Source organism: Seriola dumerili, unplaced genomic scaffold (assembly GCF_002260705.1).
Source record: "Seriola dumerili isolate Sdu_G_001 unplaced genomic scaffold, Sdu_1.0 BDQW01000052.1, whole genome shotgun sequence".
Classification (NCBI taxonomy): Eukaryota; Metazoa; Chordata; class Actinopteri; order Carangiformes; family Carangidae; genus Seriola; species Seriola dumerili.
Genome location: NW_019174307.1, coordinates 4,095,906 through 4,113,764, shown reverse-complemented (window position 1 = coordinate 4,113,764; position 17,859 = coordinate 4,095,906). Strand labels below are relative to the sequence as shown.

General features: G+C 39.2%; 1 protein-coding gene across 2 annotated transcripts in view; it reads right to left on the bottom strand.

The window, feature by feature from the left end:
* Positions 1–14,640, bottom strand: part of ube2f (ubiquitin conjugating enzyme E2 F (putative)) — a 42,643-nt gene extending 28,003 nt beyond the window's left edge. For both annotated transcript variants that reach the window (XM_022741072.1, XM_022741074.1), the window contains exons 1-5: positions 14,435–14,640; positions 11,105–11,281; positions 8,553–8,582; positions 5,523–5,588; positions 72–139 (exon numbers count right to left, since the gene is read on the bottom strand). In XM_022741072.1, the coding sequence (XP_022596793.1) occupies positions 72–139; positions 5,523–5,588; positions 8,553–8,582; positions 11,105–11,219 (279 nt within the window). In that variant the 5' untranslated portion in view covers positions 11,220–11,281; positions 14,435–14,640. The remainder of the gene's footprint in view (positions 1–71; positions 140–5,522; positions 5,589–8,552; positions 8,583–11,104; positions 11,282–14,434) is intronic.
* Positions 14,641–17,859: the final 3,219 nt, after the last annotated feature.

The following is a 17,859-nucleotide window of genomic DNA, read 5'->3' as shown; positions in this document are numbered from 1 at the left end:
AAAACAAGTTCTGATGCACAAATTCATTTTCAGTTTTTGAAACACAAATGGAGCCATAAAAGACAACTCACCACCATGTTATAGGCTTCGGGAACGTCTATTTCAAACTGAAACCTTCCACTTTGGTAGTAACCCTCATCTGGAGGAAAGCAGAGAAAGAAAGACAGAGGACAAAGGGTTTTCAGTAATGTTTACACAAGAATATTTTCATGACAAATATCAGTCATCATCATTATCATTTCCGCGTCGGTCCGCGTCCACTCAAGGTGAAGCTGGATGACACGAGCGCGAACCCTGAGCTTCAACCCAAGCAGCTTATATCTATAAAAAAAAACAATGCTGCGTCTGTCGTTTGGACACATTTTGGCTTCAGTGAAGATGAAGCAGAACAAAAAGAAGTCAAATGCAAAGAGGTAGGTAACACCACCAACATGTTTAATCACTTGGAATACAATCCATTTGCCGAATATGAAGAGATCACAGTTTAAAAAAAAAAAGGAGAGACCAGTAAGCTCCAAAGTATTCGTTCTTTAATTGTAATCAGGGTAAAAGTTTGGAAGTAATTCTGATATTGATTTGAAGTCATATCGCCCATCCCCTAGTGGAGGTTGCATCTGAACTCAATGTACACAGAAGTCAGCCATTCATCGACCAGCTGAGCCAAGATCAATCAGCCTGTAACAGGAGGGTAAATGAGAGGATCAACTGGGTGAATTGAATCTCAATCTCTGAAGTTACCTCAGGGGGTAGAGGCATAATGTGTGACCTTTCAGTGTAACCACATTCTGTAGGTCAAACATAACACGTACACACACTCATACGGTATTACACTACATCCACAGGAAGCAGACAAAAGCAGAAGCAACATACAAGCTCACTCGTATGCCCACACCACAAATTAAATGTTCACAGTTGATTTTAGTGATAGTTTTTGGCCCGTTTTTGTATCTATCTACCTTATAGATTGTGACAAACATCACTAACAGTCCCTCTCTCTCTCTCTCTCTTTCTTTCTCCCCATTTCTCCCCACATGCAGCCTTTAAAGCAAATTAAAGGCTTGTTCATGACAGAATCTGCTTGAAGGGGGCCTTTAATTAGTTAGATGACATTCCCATTTCTGCCATGATCGTCTGGGTCCACCTGGTTAGAAAAGAACAGGCACGAAACGGCTTCAGCGTCTTCAGCGATCAGAGGAGGAGAGGTTGGAGAACAGAGAAACGACTGCCTGTAGCGCTTATTAGAGCTCACTCAGGTGAGCTCTTCTTACTGAACTCAGGAAAGCGAGCACTTGGTAACTGACCACGTAACAGTCTTACTGAACATGTCTGGAGTATGTGCTCTGTTGACTAAGCAGCCAGTATTCCAGCCAGATTGGCACCTACTGTCACAGCAGTCATACTGGACGTGGACCGCGTACTAAAATGTACACAAACAAAATATATTCACACAAATTACATTGACTTACTGTGACTGTGACGCAAATATAGGATTAACTTGATTGTAAGACTCTCTCTCTGTGCTCAAACACTGAAAAATGTGAGATAAGGCCTTTGTATAAGAGCTATCTAAACTTCACCAGATTGCATTCAACGTAACAAAGACAGGTACAATTTAATTAGAGCGAACAAACACCCTGCCCTGTGTTATAAATGAGCGGAGACAGAGGGAGAGAAACAGTGTTTGAGAAAGAGAGAGAGATATGGCTTGTAAATATGGCTTGTAAAGTGTCAAGTAGAAAAGAGGAGGAATAAGCGAAAACAGCTACAGCATCAAAACCAAAGGATGGTTGATTACAGGAGGGACAAGATGAGAAGAGGAGAAAAAGCCACAAATCAAAAGAGGGGGAGAAAAGCGGAAGACAGAGAGATCTACTGACTAACAGCTGCAGTCAGAGGTCATAACTAATTCATGGCTGTCTTCACTACATTGGAACAATCAGTCTTTACTGTCACAGGACACTGGGCTTGAAAAAATACACACTAGCGCACACACACAAACACACACACACTAACTAAACTCCAAACGTTTTGAGTGTAAAAATTCTCATTTGTTAGAGAATCACACACACTTGGAAGAAATGAAAGAAAGACAAAAGAGAGAAAGTCATTGAGTTTGTTTGGAAGATGAAACCCACAAATTCATCAAAAATGTAAGACAAGATTATTTACTTCTGGCTATATGCAGGTGTTTTACTATACTGTATGTTGGGGATCAATGGTTGCTGAGCACTGTAGCAACACTTTGTCACCCAGTTACTACTTTCTCAAGCTCGGTCGGGATAAAAATATGCGGCCTGAGGTGAACTTTAATACAGGCATATCAAAGACAACTGTAATGTATTTTTGCTTCAAAAGGTCTCTCTACAGTCTTTGTGCTGGTAGAGGATATAAATAACTGTAAAAGCGTGGTATTATTTTGTCAACAAGCGGTCACTGTGTGTCGAACGAAAAAAAAAAAAAAACCTTCCTAAACTATTATTTTTCCTATGAATACACTTTGTTCAACACAAACTATGATCTCTTGCTGGCCCGAAAACATGGGCCCCCTTAAATAAAGGGTTTTGTTTATACCCTCTGTGTATGCAGTTTACTGCAGCAATGCGCACCACAATACATGAATTATCCATGTCAATCAAGCGGAAAAACTACACATCCGAAACACAAAGCGTGTTATTCAATTAATTTTCTTTAATTACTGTATTTCTATTAATACAAACAATGACATGTGAGAATGCATTCACCCCAAACTGTTGCTGCTGTGCTGTCCCCATTCCTCAGACGAACAAAGGTGTTGGGCCACTGCGGTTCAAAGCACAGAGCTGTTACATGGGAAAAATACACTAAATGAGAAACCCCAACACATTTGAACTTGAAAGATGACTGACTTAGCCAAAAGGTTTTTTTGGGTTTCTTTATGCTGCTAAGTAGACACAGCTGAGTCCAAAAGTCTGAGACCACTTTCCACTCTATGGAGTACTTTCTATAGAGTACAAAAACTGAACAACAAATAACACAACATGAAATAATCTGCTCTAGACCACCTGCTGTGATGTAGATCTGGGCAAACAATCTGACAAAAAATTGTGTGTGTGTTGTTGTGTGTGTGTGTGTGTGTGTGTGTGTGTGTGTGTGTGTGTGTGTGTGTGTGTGTGTTTTTAATTTGGTTTTTCTTCTGTTTAGTTTTGACTGGTGTGAGTGAGACGATTTGAGTCAGACTTTTGTTAAAATATTAAGAAAAGCACCTTGGCCCTGCGGTGCCTTAGTGCCTTAACTTTAAAGTTAACAAGAACAGAAGACAATAGAAAAGAAATGAGGAAAAAGAAGAAAAGAAAAGAAGCACTTCCATAGGCCTTAGGTTATAAAATCTCAATACAGCAAGTCAAGATGATTTTGCCACATGCTGGTTTGGGTGTAGGGGATATTGGACAACCTGCTTCCTGAGGCGAATTCCCTTTGCATTTTTCATTTTCCTGGCTGACCACAATTGCTTTCCCTGCGGTGCAAATTGAAGTGTCTGTGTAGATAGTATCTACGTAAAACACTGCAATTCTCAAAGGAAATTGACAGCACAGTATGAGGAAAACAGAAAAATGAGACAACTTTCACTACTTTTTTTGAAAAAGATATCAGGGAATGAAGATTCTTGATTTGTGTTTTTAAAAAAATTTTCAGTACCGGCTGAGAAAAAGCAGGAGAAAGAAAACGCATCCATTGAATGGATGCCCTTAATAAAAGATGCTCACAGAATTCCCCTGTGTATGTGATCTCCCACAAGGTTCACATGCTTACCGATACACTTACACATTTTGATAATGTAAAGTATTAAGTATCATGGCTTTGTATTAAACCAACAGATGTACTGGTCACAAACTATGACAAGTGATGAAGAGACATCACCTGCCCAACTTCAAATGGAATGGACAATGAGCGAGCAGGCGAGAAGAAGAGAACAAAAAAAAAAAAGTAAACAAGGGACAGAAACAGAAATGGCAGAAGACAGAAGAGGATGTAGAAGTGAAAAGGAGGGGGTGGGAGTGTGTGTAGGGAGGGAGGGGAGTGGGGGAGAGCCAAAGCTTTTGAATAATTGAGCAAGTCTTTCTCTGAGAACTCAAGCTCCTCTTAAAGAACATGACACCAAACCGTTTCTCTAATTGCTGATCTTTGCTTTTCTCTGCAGATTTTGTCGACAAAGGCCTTTGTGAAAGCCAAGCTGAATCCAGGTGGCAGGGAGATAACACAGATAATAATACAGATATTATAAACAATACCCCAGTTGTAATAAACTGGTACTGTCCTTTAAGAAACTTGATTATCCTACAATTCTGCACAATTTTCTCAACACGTCTGGTTTCATCTACATTTTTTCTATACATGTTTCAACCTCACCCAATTACCAGTTTGTTCCTTTGCCCCTTCCTTTCTATTAAACACACACACACACACACACACACACAGAGCTGTGTTTCAACTTTATCTCAGTCTCTCTGAAGTTGTCCTTGAAGTGCATCCTCAAACAACAGATGAAGATAAATTGCCACATTATACAAATGAGGGAAATGAGACGGTGACATTGGGCTCGCGGACAGAGAGAAAGTGTGTGTATGACAGACAGAGAGCAGGGAGTGTGAGGTAAGAGAGCCTCCAGAGACTCGGGTAATTCGACACCGGTGTGTTTGGTTTGTACAATATTGGACAGGTAGCCCACTTAGCTTGGAACACTGCTGAGCCAGCACAGAGGACTTAGGTAATAATGACAGTGCAGCAGAAATGTGGAAATACAGAGAAGACTGGAGGGCCATTTAAAAGGGAATACTTTATAGGACACAACATAGACACAATACACCAACACCTGCAGGTCTCCACGATGTTCACACACACACACACACACATGAACCCAACATACTGTTTGGAAGTAAGATGGTACAGAGTGAGAACACAGTGGATTAGGTTACGTGTGCTCACTGCAGGCTATGGCTAAAAGAAAATCATTTTGCAGAGCACGCTGTTTTCAGTGAACATCTTTTTTCACACTTGTAAATTATGACATGACATGATATTAGTATAATGAAGTGAAAGGCTGCTTTGGCCATTTTCTGACACATGCAGACTTTTTGTCCTGATTTCTGGTTTTGGATTCAAAATTCTGTTTTTGGGCTGTTGCTGGTTCTCATACACACTGACATATGATTTTAGCTGCCTCATCACAGCAATTTGGGCATCTCTAACTGTTCGTGTCCAGCATTTCTTAGGCTTCCATAAGGGTTTAACATAATCCTTAATAAATGTGTTGCAGTATATATATGTATTAGTTTAGATGGGTTTAATTGTAGAGCAACATTAGACCAAAAACTCCTCTGCAGTAAGTGTAAAGAATATTAGCAATGCAAGGATGGGAGACAAAATCACATTATCTGTTAGCAGTTTTTCTGTATTTCGTGTGACAAAGTAATCATTCAGTGTTACAGCTGTTATTGAAGTAAGAACAGAATAAAGGACAAAGAAGTTTCCTCCTATTTTCTTACCAGGAGACACTGCCAGCTGAAAATGATGCAGCTTGTCCTCATCTGGGAAACTGGCTTTGCATGTACCTGAACAACAAAAGATGGGGGGGGGGGTAACAATTATTAGTTAGTAGAGTCGAAAGTTAAAGCCAAAAGCAGCTGTGTGAAGGTCTATAATTACATCTATTGCCAGCTTTTGTACCTATTACATCCGTCCTCAGTCACACTATGTTCATACAGTCAGCACAGACTTCAGGAGTTACTGTATGTCTGCATAAAACAGGCCTGTGGGAGTCCCTGTGGCACCACATTCCCCCCTGGTGTCCAAGGACATTTACTGCACTCAAGACATCATGGGGGAGAGCACTTCATGACCTCATTCATGTGCAAAGAGTTCATCTAACAAAACATCGCAGCAGCTCTTTTCAATCAACAACCCTTCAGTTTTTTTTTTGTTGGTTTTTTATCGTTCTGCATAAAAAATTGAAGACACATTATGAGACTTGTAAAATATGTTATGGATGTAAAGTAAACACTGAATCAAAAGCAACAGTACAAACGCTTTTTATTCAGAATGAGCAGATAACCTACTGTGGGCTGCATGTAAAACACAGCTCTCTACAAATAATTGATGATCTTCTTATCATATCTGAAAGTTAATTTGTATTTTTAAAACTTTCTCAACCAAGCTCATAGATCATTTATTCCAACTTGGACTGAATTATTGGGGAGAACTGTGAAGTGAAATGTTTGAGACATTAAATGAGCAAATGCAGAGATACAATCAGACCAACAGAAATGTCTTTAGCATCACACGCCCTAACAATCATCAGACATGTCAAATAAAATTATAATTAAAGTGTAAGATGATAATGGAAGTATAAATGTTTTATATTCCATGTCTGTGTGTGTGTGTCTTCTCCCTGTAGCTTAGGAAAAAACCTTTCATAAAATGACCCACTAGCTTTGATGTGTAACCCGCTAGCTGCTGAATCCTGACTTTCACCTGGTCTTCAAATCTACATCCCTGAAGTGCTGTCTGCCTTCAACACATCCTTTGTTTGTGAGTATAATTTGCCTTCAGTTTGCCTCTTATTTTCATATCCATTCTTTGTAGCTTCACAATGTCACTATACTGACATATAGCTTAGCTGAACTCTGATAATGTGGGTATCATCATTGGAGTATGTTCTGTTTTTCTTTTAGGGTGATAATCTGTGTATAATCTGTGTATAAATAATATCTGTCGTTGCTGTTGCACATTTCATCCCCTCTTCTGATCATTACCCATTCAATACAGTCTGAAGCAGAACCATCATTTTTCTTTCTTTCTTTTCTTTGGACTCTGCTTTATAAGTTGGAAATAGAAGTCTCACATTTTGCTCATAGTGGACCTGAGTTGACAGACATCTAAGTTTCCGACAACATATGTTGAGTATGTCATTTTCTTCTCCCATAACAAATAAATTGTAGTAAGTTTTCTACGAACAGCAAAAATGGTGAAATATCCGAGCATTAATAATGGGGTTGTAAAGACACCAATAGCCATACAGTGCACATTGCCTGTTTGGTGGGGTTTGACAAATAGTGGTATGTGGCCAAATTCTCAGGAGAGCTAAAATATTTAAAGAAAATTAAAAGAAAAGTTCAATATCATTTTTTACACACTGTAATTTACTCCTTTTCCCTGAGCTCTCTTTCATGTTAGTGAAAATCCATCATGTCATACAGCAAGTCCAAATGTTTCACAGCATTGAAGCCTCATGAAAATCTAAATCAATCTTTACAAAGGGCTATATTTCCTCATTGTTGTTGGTAATTGAGGATTGGCTGTACAGTTTCTTTGTCAGTGCAGTGTCAAACCTCTTCCCTACATGACTGAAGTCATTTTACCAATATTGTGCAGACTGACACTGCTGGATTGTTACTTGTTTTAGGCTGTGTCTTTTCTAAAATATAAATGTTTTTGTGCAAACTAGCCCACTTTCTTACTTTCTAGTCAACACTCTGTGCTACGCACACTTCCTCTGGCGTTCATGGTCCTCAGCTGCAAAGGCAAAACACATCAGACCACAAACAAAAACAAGCACGCAGAGTTCAGCCAAAGCAACGATAATGAATTCTGCACTCAAGCATAACAATGACCAGATAAGTGACTAATGATGACCTGTAGTTTAGATCCTCTCTTAGATTCTCTATACTGAAATAATAGTTGAGGGTACAGTCTGTATGAACAAATTAGTCCCAGGTCAGAAATATAACAAGCATGAAACCTATCAAGGTCCACAGTGCATGTGTTTTCATTAAAGACTATGGCTCATTTCCATGGCATTCAGCAACATTCATGTAGTCAAGGTGAGTGATCAGGCTAAAAGAGGAAATCTAAACAACGTTAGGCCTTCAATGAAATATTATCAAAATCTCAATATGGCCAAGTGCAATATCCAATTTGCAGGAGCGGCAGTATTTTTGATTTAGGTCAAATGTGTCACAACAGACCTTAAGTAAGCTTTGTGGTGCTACAGAGACGCCCTGGCCTACAAATCATATTCTCCAGACGTTAAGGAACATGCTGGTTTGGTATAAGGCAGAGCAAAAATCACATCATGATCCTTCAAAAAATTTTTCAGTGAAATAAAATGCAAAAATAACCATTCCAACTGCAACCATAACTCATATCGGAATCACAATATCTGCCAAAAAAATCCCAATGTGATTTTTTTTGCATATTGTTCAGGTGTAGCCTTGATGAGATGGCTTTAGAACTGAATCAGTCAATAATTTAAACTGACCAGTCTTTAATGAATAACTTGATGTGTACAGACAATTGCAGTTAAAACATTATTAAACATTACTGTTGAATCAAAATCTGACACATTTAGTGTGAAATAATTATTTGGATTCTGGCCGAATCGCTTTGTGGCACAGCAATACAGTTTAAAATGACCCACATCAGGACACTATAAAAACGTAAGTTAGTCAATTAGAGAGAATGAGTCTAACTCAACTAACTCCATTTCTGCAGTGTATAGAGGTGCTCGGCAGACTTACTAGGGAGATTGGCTTCAAGTTCTGCAACTTCTGTTGAGAGAAAATAAGAACAATGAGTAAGAGAGGAGCAGAGACGATGGCAAACACAGAGCAGCACAGACACACACTTTTCAAATGAGGCACTGTTATGCTACCTGCACACTCTAGATAAAAGCATCGTCATGTCTAACACGCAAGTTTAAAAACCACCAGAGAGGGTAGAGGGTTGTTTAGCTGGTGTTGCCCCTGGGCAAAGTTTCAGGTTTTTTGTTTTCTCGTCGCTGACACACTTTTCACTTTTGGTTTGTGTGAGCTGGTTTAAAATCTCTGATCTCCTCATCTGTCCAAAAGAAGAGGAAAAAAAGAAGACAAGGGGAAAAAGGTACAATCGCACAAACTGCACAAACTAGGCTTTTCATCAAGACTTGTCTAAAGTGTAAAATGATGCTGTGCCTCTCTGGGTTATTTAGGTAATCTAATCTGAGTGTCGTTGTAAGAGCTTTCCATTGGCATTTATATAAATGTATTCTTTGAGATGTTGGGTGCTTCAATTATACTCAGTACCCCCCCCCCCCCTTCCACATGGAGGTCAGAGCACAGTGTCAGCTAATTAACAGCTCCCCCTGAGTGAGTAGGGAGTTACAGTTTTGCTAAATGAGACCCAACAACTGGCTTTTATCAGAGCAAATACTCTTCTCCATGACCAGCATGTGCAAAATGTCAGATCTCTCCCTATTGTCATTTAGAGAAATTCTACCTAAAGATCATGTACAATTTATTCCGGTGGCTCTCAGCTGTGTGCTATGGTCCAAACACTAAGATAGATTCCTCCTTTGTGGCTGCAGGTTTGCCCTTTTGTCCAAGTGCTACCTGGTTTATTCAACACATTGCATTACATTTTCACATTTTGCTAATTTACATGGCCATTTAAGTTCCCTGAAAGCTAATGGTTGGAAAGCTTTGATTTGTGAAAAAGACCGAGATAATAAAACAACCGCACTCCCTTGGCAAGAGCAGTAAAGATGGGAAATAATAAGATCTCATTAATGAGCAGGTTTCTTATTTTTTACTTTAGCAAGATGAACTGCACTGAACTCTAATATTAGTGCGTGAGAACAAAAATAAAGCTTGTCATCCTCACTTTGAGCGATATAAATTGCTGTTCCCAAGCCAGCTCACTTGACTTTGTAATTATCACCCTTGTGGGCACCAAACCAAACAGACCAAGTGAATCTATTCCAGTGCCTTGTGGAAAAAGGACTCACACAAGAAATGCAAGACAGAGGAAAGAAAGTCACTCAGACGTTGTACTGGCGGGCATACTGACAGGTGCTTGTGAGATTTTGTCCACCCACATTCACACAGAACTAGTGGACCAGCAGAGGAGAAACCACGGCTGAATTTACTCTGAGTATAAACAATATAATGTTCTGATAAACTCGCTGCATATGACATTACCCAACTTGATAATGTTGTTCACAATTAACAGGCAATATGACATTCTGAACCCCAAATTAGGAGAATAGACTGTCTCCTGCACAATAAAACATCAAAGTAATCATGAAACACTATAATTCTAATACTATTACCTTGATTTCACTGGTCATAGTAATTGGGTAATGTGCAAGGAAATGCACAGACTACAGCAAAGAAAGAATATAGAAAGAAGAAAACAGTATGGAAAATGGTGACAGGCAGAATGAGACAAATTGAAATAGATGACCAAAAAGTAAGAAGGACCTCTTTGAAATTTAAAGGAGGAGAGAGGAGTCAGGTGTGTGGAAGTTGCATCTCAAGGCAATAAGAGGAACGTATAAATAAAAAGTCAGGGAGCCAGAGGCAAAAACATGAACAGAGAGAAACAGATGGATGAAGAAAAATAAATGTGGCAAGAAAGAGAGACACAGCAGTAGAAAGAAAAGTCCAAACATCCATGGAGGAAGAGGAACATGAAGAATTCATACACAATTCATACACATCTCTCCAAGTTCCCGTCGGTCAGTGTTTAGATAAACCACATTTAAAAAAACAACAGTCAGGAAAAAAGTATTTTGGCCTACACTGTCTGTCTTCAAATATTTAGGTGCCTACTGTCAGCTAACCTTAACTAGACTACATTGCTTTGTCTGCTCTCTGTTTCTTTAAGCTGCAAAGTCAGAAAGAAGTCAAATAAAATATATCTTCACCTGCATTTTAAATTCAACACAACACATCACAGTGACGACTGCAACAATGAACTTTTATTTGACATACAGGTGATAGAAAAGTGAGCTCTAAGCAGAATGAAGACAGACGTGTAGACGGCCATGTCAGTGAAGCAACACGCAAAGTCAGCACGAATGCACTGTGACTGTAACATTAGGAAAAGGAATTCGCAGGCAGTGGCCACCAAATTTGATCACATTTATTTCAGTTTTATCTAAATGTTGCCACTAGTCTCCAAAATCAGAGGCCCCACTGGCCTCGTGAATGTAATTATATTATAGAGGCAGAAACTAACTGCAATCTTGCTGAAACAGTCCTAGTTTGAGCTCAACTGAAGAAATAGACAAAGTGAACATTGACCCACATACCTTTGGTAAGGAGGCGGTCCCTGATGGAGACCCTGTGGGTGGAGTCGGAGGCTCCAGAGGCACGGCCCGTCTTTCCTCCATCGTCCCTCTTCAGCTTACTGGCCAAGGTTAGCATGGCTACGCCGCTGTGATCTGCCTCGCTCTGCCCCACGCTGCACTGCACTGCTGCTCAAAACCCTGATGATCACACACACCACAAAGAGCACATTAGTCAGTTTTATCATACGGCAGAATAGAGGGGGGAAAAATGCACATGAAATTCGGTCCATGCAAACAAATTTATAACATTTAACAATCACAGGTGTCTTGCACACAATATATCTTATTGTTTCATTAATGCAGATACAGTAATATTGAATAATTACTCAGTGGACATATTTTTTTAAAAAGGAGTCTGCATGTGATTATTTTTATTACAATTGTGTTAAAAATGACTCCGGTTTCCTCCCACAGACCAAAGATGTTCACACAAGGTCAACTGGCAAATCAAAATTGGTTGCAGGTGTGAATGTGAATTGTTGAATATGTCTATGTCTCAGCCATGCGAGACACTGGCAATAATTCCAGGCTGTGCCAGGCTGCCACTTGCTCAGTGCGACACTACACTGATTAAGCCGATAAAGATCAGATGGATGGAAAAAAAAAAAGAAAAGAAAAAAACAGTCTTTCAAGAAAAATTATATCTCCGGCCCAAGCTCAGTTCTGCCTAGAAAAGAAAGATCTGTGGATCTTTTCACATTTAGCCTACACATATTCCCGTTCTCCCACTCTCTACAAAGAGATGAAAAAGGACAGAAATGGCAAGTGTTTCATAGGTGGGACACAGAGAGATGATGAGGTTTAAGTCTACTCCTTGGCACACTTCCTACAGTAATAAACTGACTACTATGACACCTAATTATGGAGCAGCAATACTTAAGTGCTTGACATTGATTACAATTGATTCCTTGTTGAGAAAAGACATGTGGGGTTACAAATTGTGTAATAGTCTAAGTGTAGAGTTATAGTCTTGTTAATGAGATTACCTGCAGTAAATTGAGGAACTTTCCATCACACAAAAGCCAATTCACAGAGAAACAATCTGCAGTAAAAACTAAAGAGCTGCATCCTGATCATCGCTGCTCTGATCTTTTGTTCCTACTGCCATCAGGCTATATAATACCTCAGCCAAAGGAAGTAGAGTTTTTTAATTATTGCTGTTTATTATTTATTATTAACTTTTGTTATTATTATGACTAATGAGCTACTGGACACATGAATTTCCCCAAGGGGATAAATAAAGTATCTATCTATCTGCTTTTCAATCATGAACTCAAGTTTGCATTCAGAGAAATCAGAGGAGTTAATAAAGGGAGAACATGTTTCTAAAAATTTCTATTGAGACACATAAGCATCGCCTTCACATCCAGATACGAAAAACGATACATTAACATATGGTTTTAAATAGTAGTTATTCAGTTATGTAGGCAAAATAACACAGAGGTTCATAACAAAAAGATTTTAAAAATAACATCTTATCTCTCACACTCTCTTCTGATTATGTGAAATAGTGAGTGTGCCAGAAAGAGGGGAACCCACAGAGAAAAGCATCATGTCCACTGTTTGTGTAGCTTTTTTTTTTGCTAAATAATATTCAACAGACTCCCTGCAACGGCAAAGTAGCAGGAAAACAATAGAGTATTTCAATGTCATGCTCCTGCCAACTTTCCTTTTAATGCTTGTGCAGCAGGAAGCTATTACCCATTGCATGACATTGTTAAATTCAGAGATTAATACCTTCACCCTTTGTAAACATGTCTTCTAGTAAGGATCAATGCCCTGTAACTGTGAACTGCCTGAGAAGATATGCTTTTGTTCAGTCACAGTAGTGTTTCTTGTGCATTGTGCCCTTGTAATTGTTGGTAATTTGGCATTTATTCTATATGCATTTGTAAAATTAGACAACGATATGAGAAAATACAGGATGGCACCAATTCTGGCAAAAAATTTATTGGATTAATGTGTAGATAAATGATCAGTTTCTCTATATAATGAATTATCCAAAAGTCTAGAATTGCGATTCCCAGCCACCCTTCTGGGTACCTCGGAAAACTGATGTGAAATTCAAAAAATAAACAAAATACAGTATTCTACAATTGGCAATAAGTTATTGCTATGGCAACTTTCAGGGAATTTCAGTTGTTTAAAACATCTATATTCACCTCACCCAGACCAGCTTGGGTTGATGCACCAGTATCTGTACCACAACATCTAACCTAGACACACTACTTGAATCACTCAGTTAATGTAAATAAATCCAGTGTTGCTAATCACAGTAACTTCTGCTATTCTGAAAATGTTCAGCTTCACCTAGTATTCTACTCAAGCCCAGTGTCATTCTTTTACTGTTTTTATTTGTATAGCACATTTCATGACAAGTAAACTCAATGTGCAATAAACACCATACACACCAATAAAAAACAAAAAAACATCAACATAACAAGAGGTCATGTACCAGTCTCCATGTGAGCACTTAACTGGCACTGTATGCCCAGGCTATCCTGTCTATCCAGAAGTGTGTGAGCTGATTTTGGGGGCAGCAAAAGCAGAGAGTGAAGGTATCAGGTAACAGTAAAATGTGCCTCACTCAGTCTGACTCAACGCCCACCTGCCTCAGCTGTCACTCACTACAGCCTGGCGTTGCTCACTGACACAGATTACCTGAATGTTTGTCAAATAGCTGCAGGGACAGGGCCGTGCAGCACAGACAGACAACAGAGGTGGCAGAGAAAATACAAACACACAGGATCATAAACGTCTTACCCAACCAATAAACACACGACCTTAATGAGCACTAACACTAAAACTGGTCTAACTCATATGCGCAAGTCTCAGTGCAATGTATCAGGCTTATTTACCATAACATATGGGATAAGTTCAGCTGCTCAGCAAATGTCCCTTGTAACTCACACTGATTAAAACTAACTCACAAAAACACAAGCAAGTGCGTAACCCACACGGCAAGACGTCTTGTGGTATTGAAAGCGAGTTACACGGACGTAGGATTAATGCTAATGTATATACTTTTATGAGTTAGAGCCTAGTCACTGCACTAGTCGGCTCGTGAACTCCCCGTAATAACAAACCGCTAACACCGCTAATCACAGCTAGCTAGACACAATGTCCAAGCTTAAAACCAGTCTCAGCTCAGTGTTTATTCCTCGGACATTTGGATGAGCGTACGACGAAATGTCACTGTTTTGAAGGGTGAAATGACGGGTCTAAGTTATTTATAAAGTCTCTGTTCTAGCCAGTGCTAGCTCGAGTGTTCTCTGAGCGTTGTGTTTTTACCTGCTGTCTTAAGAGCTAGCGCTCCGTGCTACACCATAATCAACCTGCCCTCCTCTGTTCAAGGCGTCGTCTGCAACTCCAACCGGAGACTGTAGCAGGCACGTACGACTGCGAATCACTTCAAAAACAGAGGGTTTGGAGGCTCAGAATGGATTTAAACTGACTGGAGAATCAGCTGTCAGAACTTCGCTCCGGCGTCATGGGCAACGGAAGTGCAGCGAATGCCGTTGGTTATTGTTGTCCGTGTAGACATGGTAGCGGATAAACAGTTCCTCAGAGTAGTACCCGAATTCCGCCTAGGTCTAGCATGTTGAACTTAACATTACAGTCAAGTGCTTTTTATGGGTATATATGTTTCATTTTCGTTTTCTAGTATACATTAATTTAACTTTTAATGTTTTTTATTTTCAGTTATTACCAACTGTGACTTACTGTGACTTACACGTCGAAAAACCCTCACTGATACTTAATTAGTAAGCAAGCTCAGAAAACATTCTTCCATTCCCCTAAGTCATATGAGATGAGAGAACATTCAGAACAGTATTTGTGCTCTTCTGTTCCTAGTCACTTCCTTTAATTTTCCAGGCTTATATATGTATTCATTCATTCATTTATTCATTTAGCCTTCCAAGATTCACCATCAGTTTCAGTTCTGTTTAAAAAAGTTAAATGAAATAAAATAAACAATAATATAATAATAATAACAATAATAATAATAATAATATAATGCTCAGGAAGAAATATACACACACACACACACACACACACACACACACACACACACACAAACACACACACACTTGAAAAGGGCACCATCTGCAAAACAGAAATCCGAGACTCACTGTTTGACAAAATAGCTCACTCACTTCTTGGAGCGAACCCAATTCACCCTGAAGTATTTGGACTAAACTGTGATTCACTCAGCCAGTTGTTATGGACCATGGGGCACAAGGGCTGTCACTGTAAACAAAAACTTGCTCTTGATTGACCTGCCCAGTTAGATGAAGGTTTTAAAAAAAGAGGAGAGTATTAATCTTGGAGCGGGTTATTATATTGTTTTTCATCTACATCTGTTTAGACAGGTGTTGGCCATCAGGCTTTCAGTGATGCTCACACGCCAAAGGATGTGCCCCCGTGACAATGTTCTGTTCATTCGCTCCTCTTCACATGGTGTGCTTCACACATTGCTTTTTTTTCAGTAGATGTCAAGTGAGGACAAAATGTACATCTGTATTTAGTTGAGTGCTTGTAGAGTTGTAACAAAATGGAAGAGAACACCTGAATAAACTCTTAACTAAAATTTGATCATCTGAAGATTGAAAAATATTTTGTAGAATAAGATCCAAACAATGAAAAGATAAACATCAGCATGAACTGATTCTTGTTGAAAGGAAGAGATAAAGAACAGTAGGTCAGAAATCCAGATGGGATCAAGAATTCAAGACTGGGAGGACAATTTTGTGAACATACTGAAAAAGAAGTCAACAAATAAAACTTTCCATCTTCAACTGAAATGACTCATAAAAGAGAAAATCCAGTACTGAATATGAAGACATTCACTTTGAAATAAAATATTTCTGTCACTTCTGGGTCTTCAGGCTCAACAACAGCATCGAGGGAAGGGATTAAAAAAAAAAGTTTGTTTAGCTTACCTACCCAAAAGGGACAGACAGAAGTTGCACCTCAAGGAATTTCAGACTTATGTTTATCTTTTCAGAAACCTTACAAAAAAAAAGAAATGTTTAATTAGCTTCTGTCAACTTTGATATGTGCAGCCTAACAGTGACTTGGAAAACATTCAGCTAAAGTCTAAAAACATCTGCTGTCTGTGTGCTGGATACAAAAATATTAGGGTCTGTCTCCTGCTGCTATGTTATGTACAATCCAGAGTCTGGGCTGTCTTGGAAGCTTTAAACCTGTCTACCCACTGTCATCTTCCTCTCCCTTCCATGACTGGGATTCAGTCACTCTGCTTATTTCACTGGGGGACGAAGTCATCTTGAAGCTGTTTTGTGAACACTTCTGACAATGCATATGCTATTCTGTGAACTCACCTCTCTCCTCTGAGGCACATTCATTATAACAACTTATTGACATGAATAAAAAAAACAAGATAGTGTCCTCCTGCATGTTTTTCTGACATTCTTCCTTTTTGCTCTAGAGGTTGAAACACATGCATATCAGCTGAAAAGTCTTTTTCATCACTTGTTTGGAAATAACACATTTACTTTATTGCTAACAACCTAATGATGATTCTCCAGGCAGTAAAGTACATTATTTAAAGGGGCTATTTGTAAGTTTTCTCTGTTTCTTCCAGACTGGTAGCTGTTAATGCTAAAGATGGCTATGTAGCATAAGAAAAACTTACAAATAGCTCCTTTAAACAATACTAAAGGGTCTACAGCCATGCCAGCAGCTTTGCGAGGCTGTGCTTTAACGCTGTGTTGCTTTTAGCTTCCTTTGAGGAAAAAAAAAAATTCAGATTCAGCTCAGGCAACTTCACCGGACATCTGGCGGATAGCCAAAGGGGGTATAAACACAGGCTGCAGCCAACCCTGACATTACAACTGGAAAACAGGTTTGAACCATTAATACATCTGAGTGAGACAAAAGTGGAGAGGACTGTTGATGTCTCATGTGGAGCAAAGGGGTAGAAAACTGTCTTTCAGAAAAACTGAAAAGGGATGATTTAACCTGTAACTGGTTGTGGGAGATGTCGTTATCAGAAACATAAGCAGGAAGACACTATAAAAACATACCGCTTCCCAAATGCTGTGGTTTTTAAAAGAGAAATAAGGAGACTTAATCTACATGTGTGGGCTAATTATGTTTGCATAGAGCAGTCAGAAGTAGTTTAATTAAACTGTTTAACTGTCTGTGAAAACTGGAAGGCCAGTTTTTTTATTAGATGATCGCTGTCACCAGTCTGGGGGCGCAGGCATCCTTTCAGGGCAGATGGCCTCCACCCAAGCAGATCTGGAATGAAAGTGCTGATGGGCCATTTTTGGTTGGCCAGGCCTAAGATGATGCACCATGAAACACAGCGGCTTCCGCCAGCCTCAGTGCCAGGGTTGTTGATAACCAGCTCATGGAACAGCCTCCTAACCTCTCCTCCCCTCACTCTCTCCTCCTCTTGCCACAGCCTGTCTGGGATTCGCTGATAAACCGAAAGCACTGGCTAATGCTGCAAATAACAAAACGGACGGCTTTTGGAAAATTTGTTTCTTTTTTTTTTTTACATGTTGCTCTTAAATTGAATTTCCTTCTCTTGGCCTAAATAACCTTGTTTTGGTCTTAGTCAATGATCTTGTAGCTAATTTCATTTCTAAAATCTGAATCTTTTCAATATCATTACACTCACTCAAAAAAAAAGGACCATTGAGAAATGCCACACTAAAAATGTAAAAGTGAATACCCATCTATAA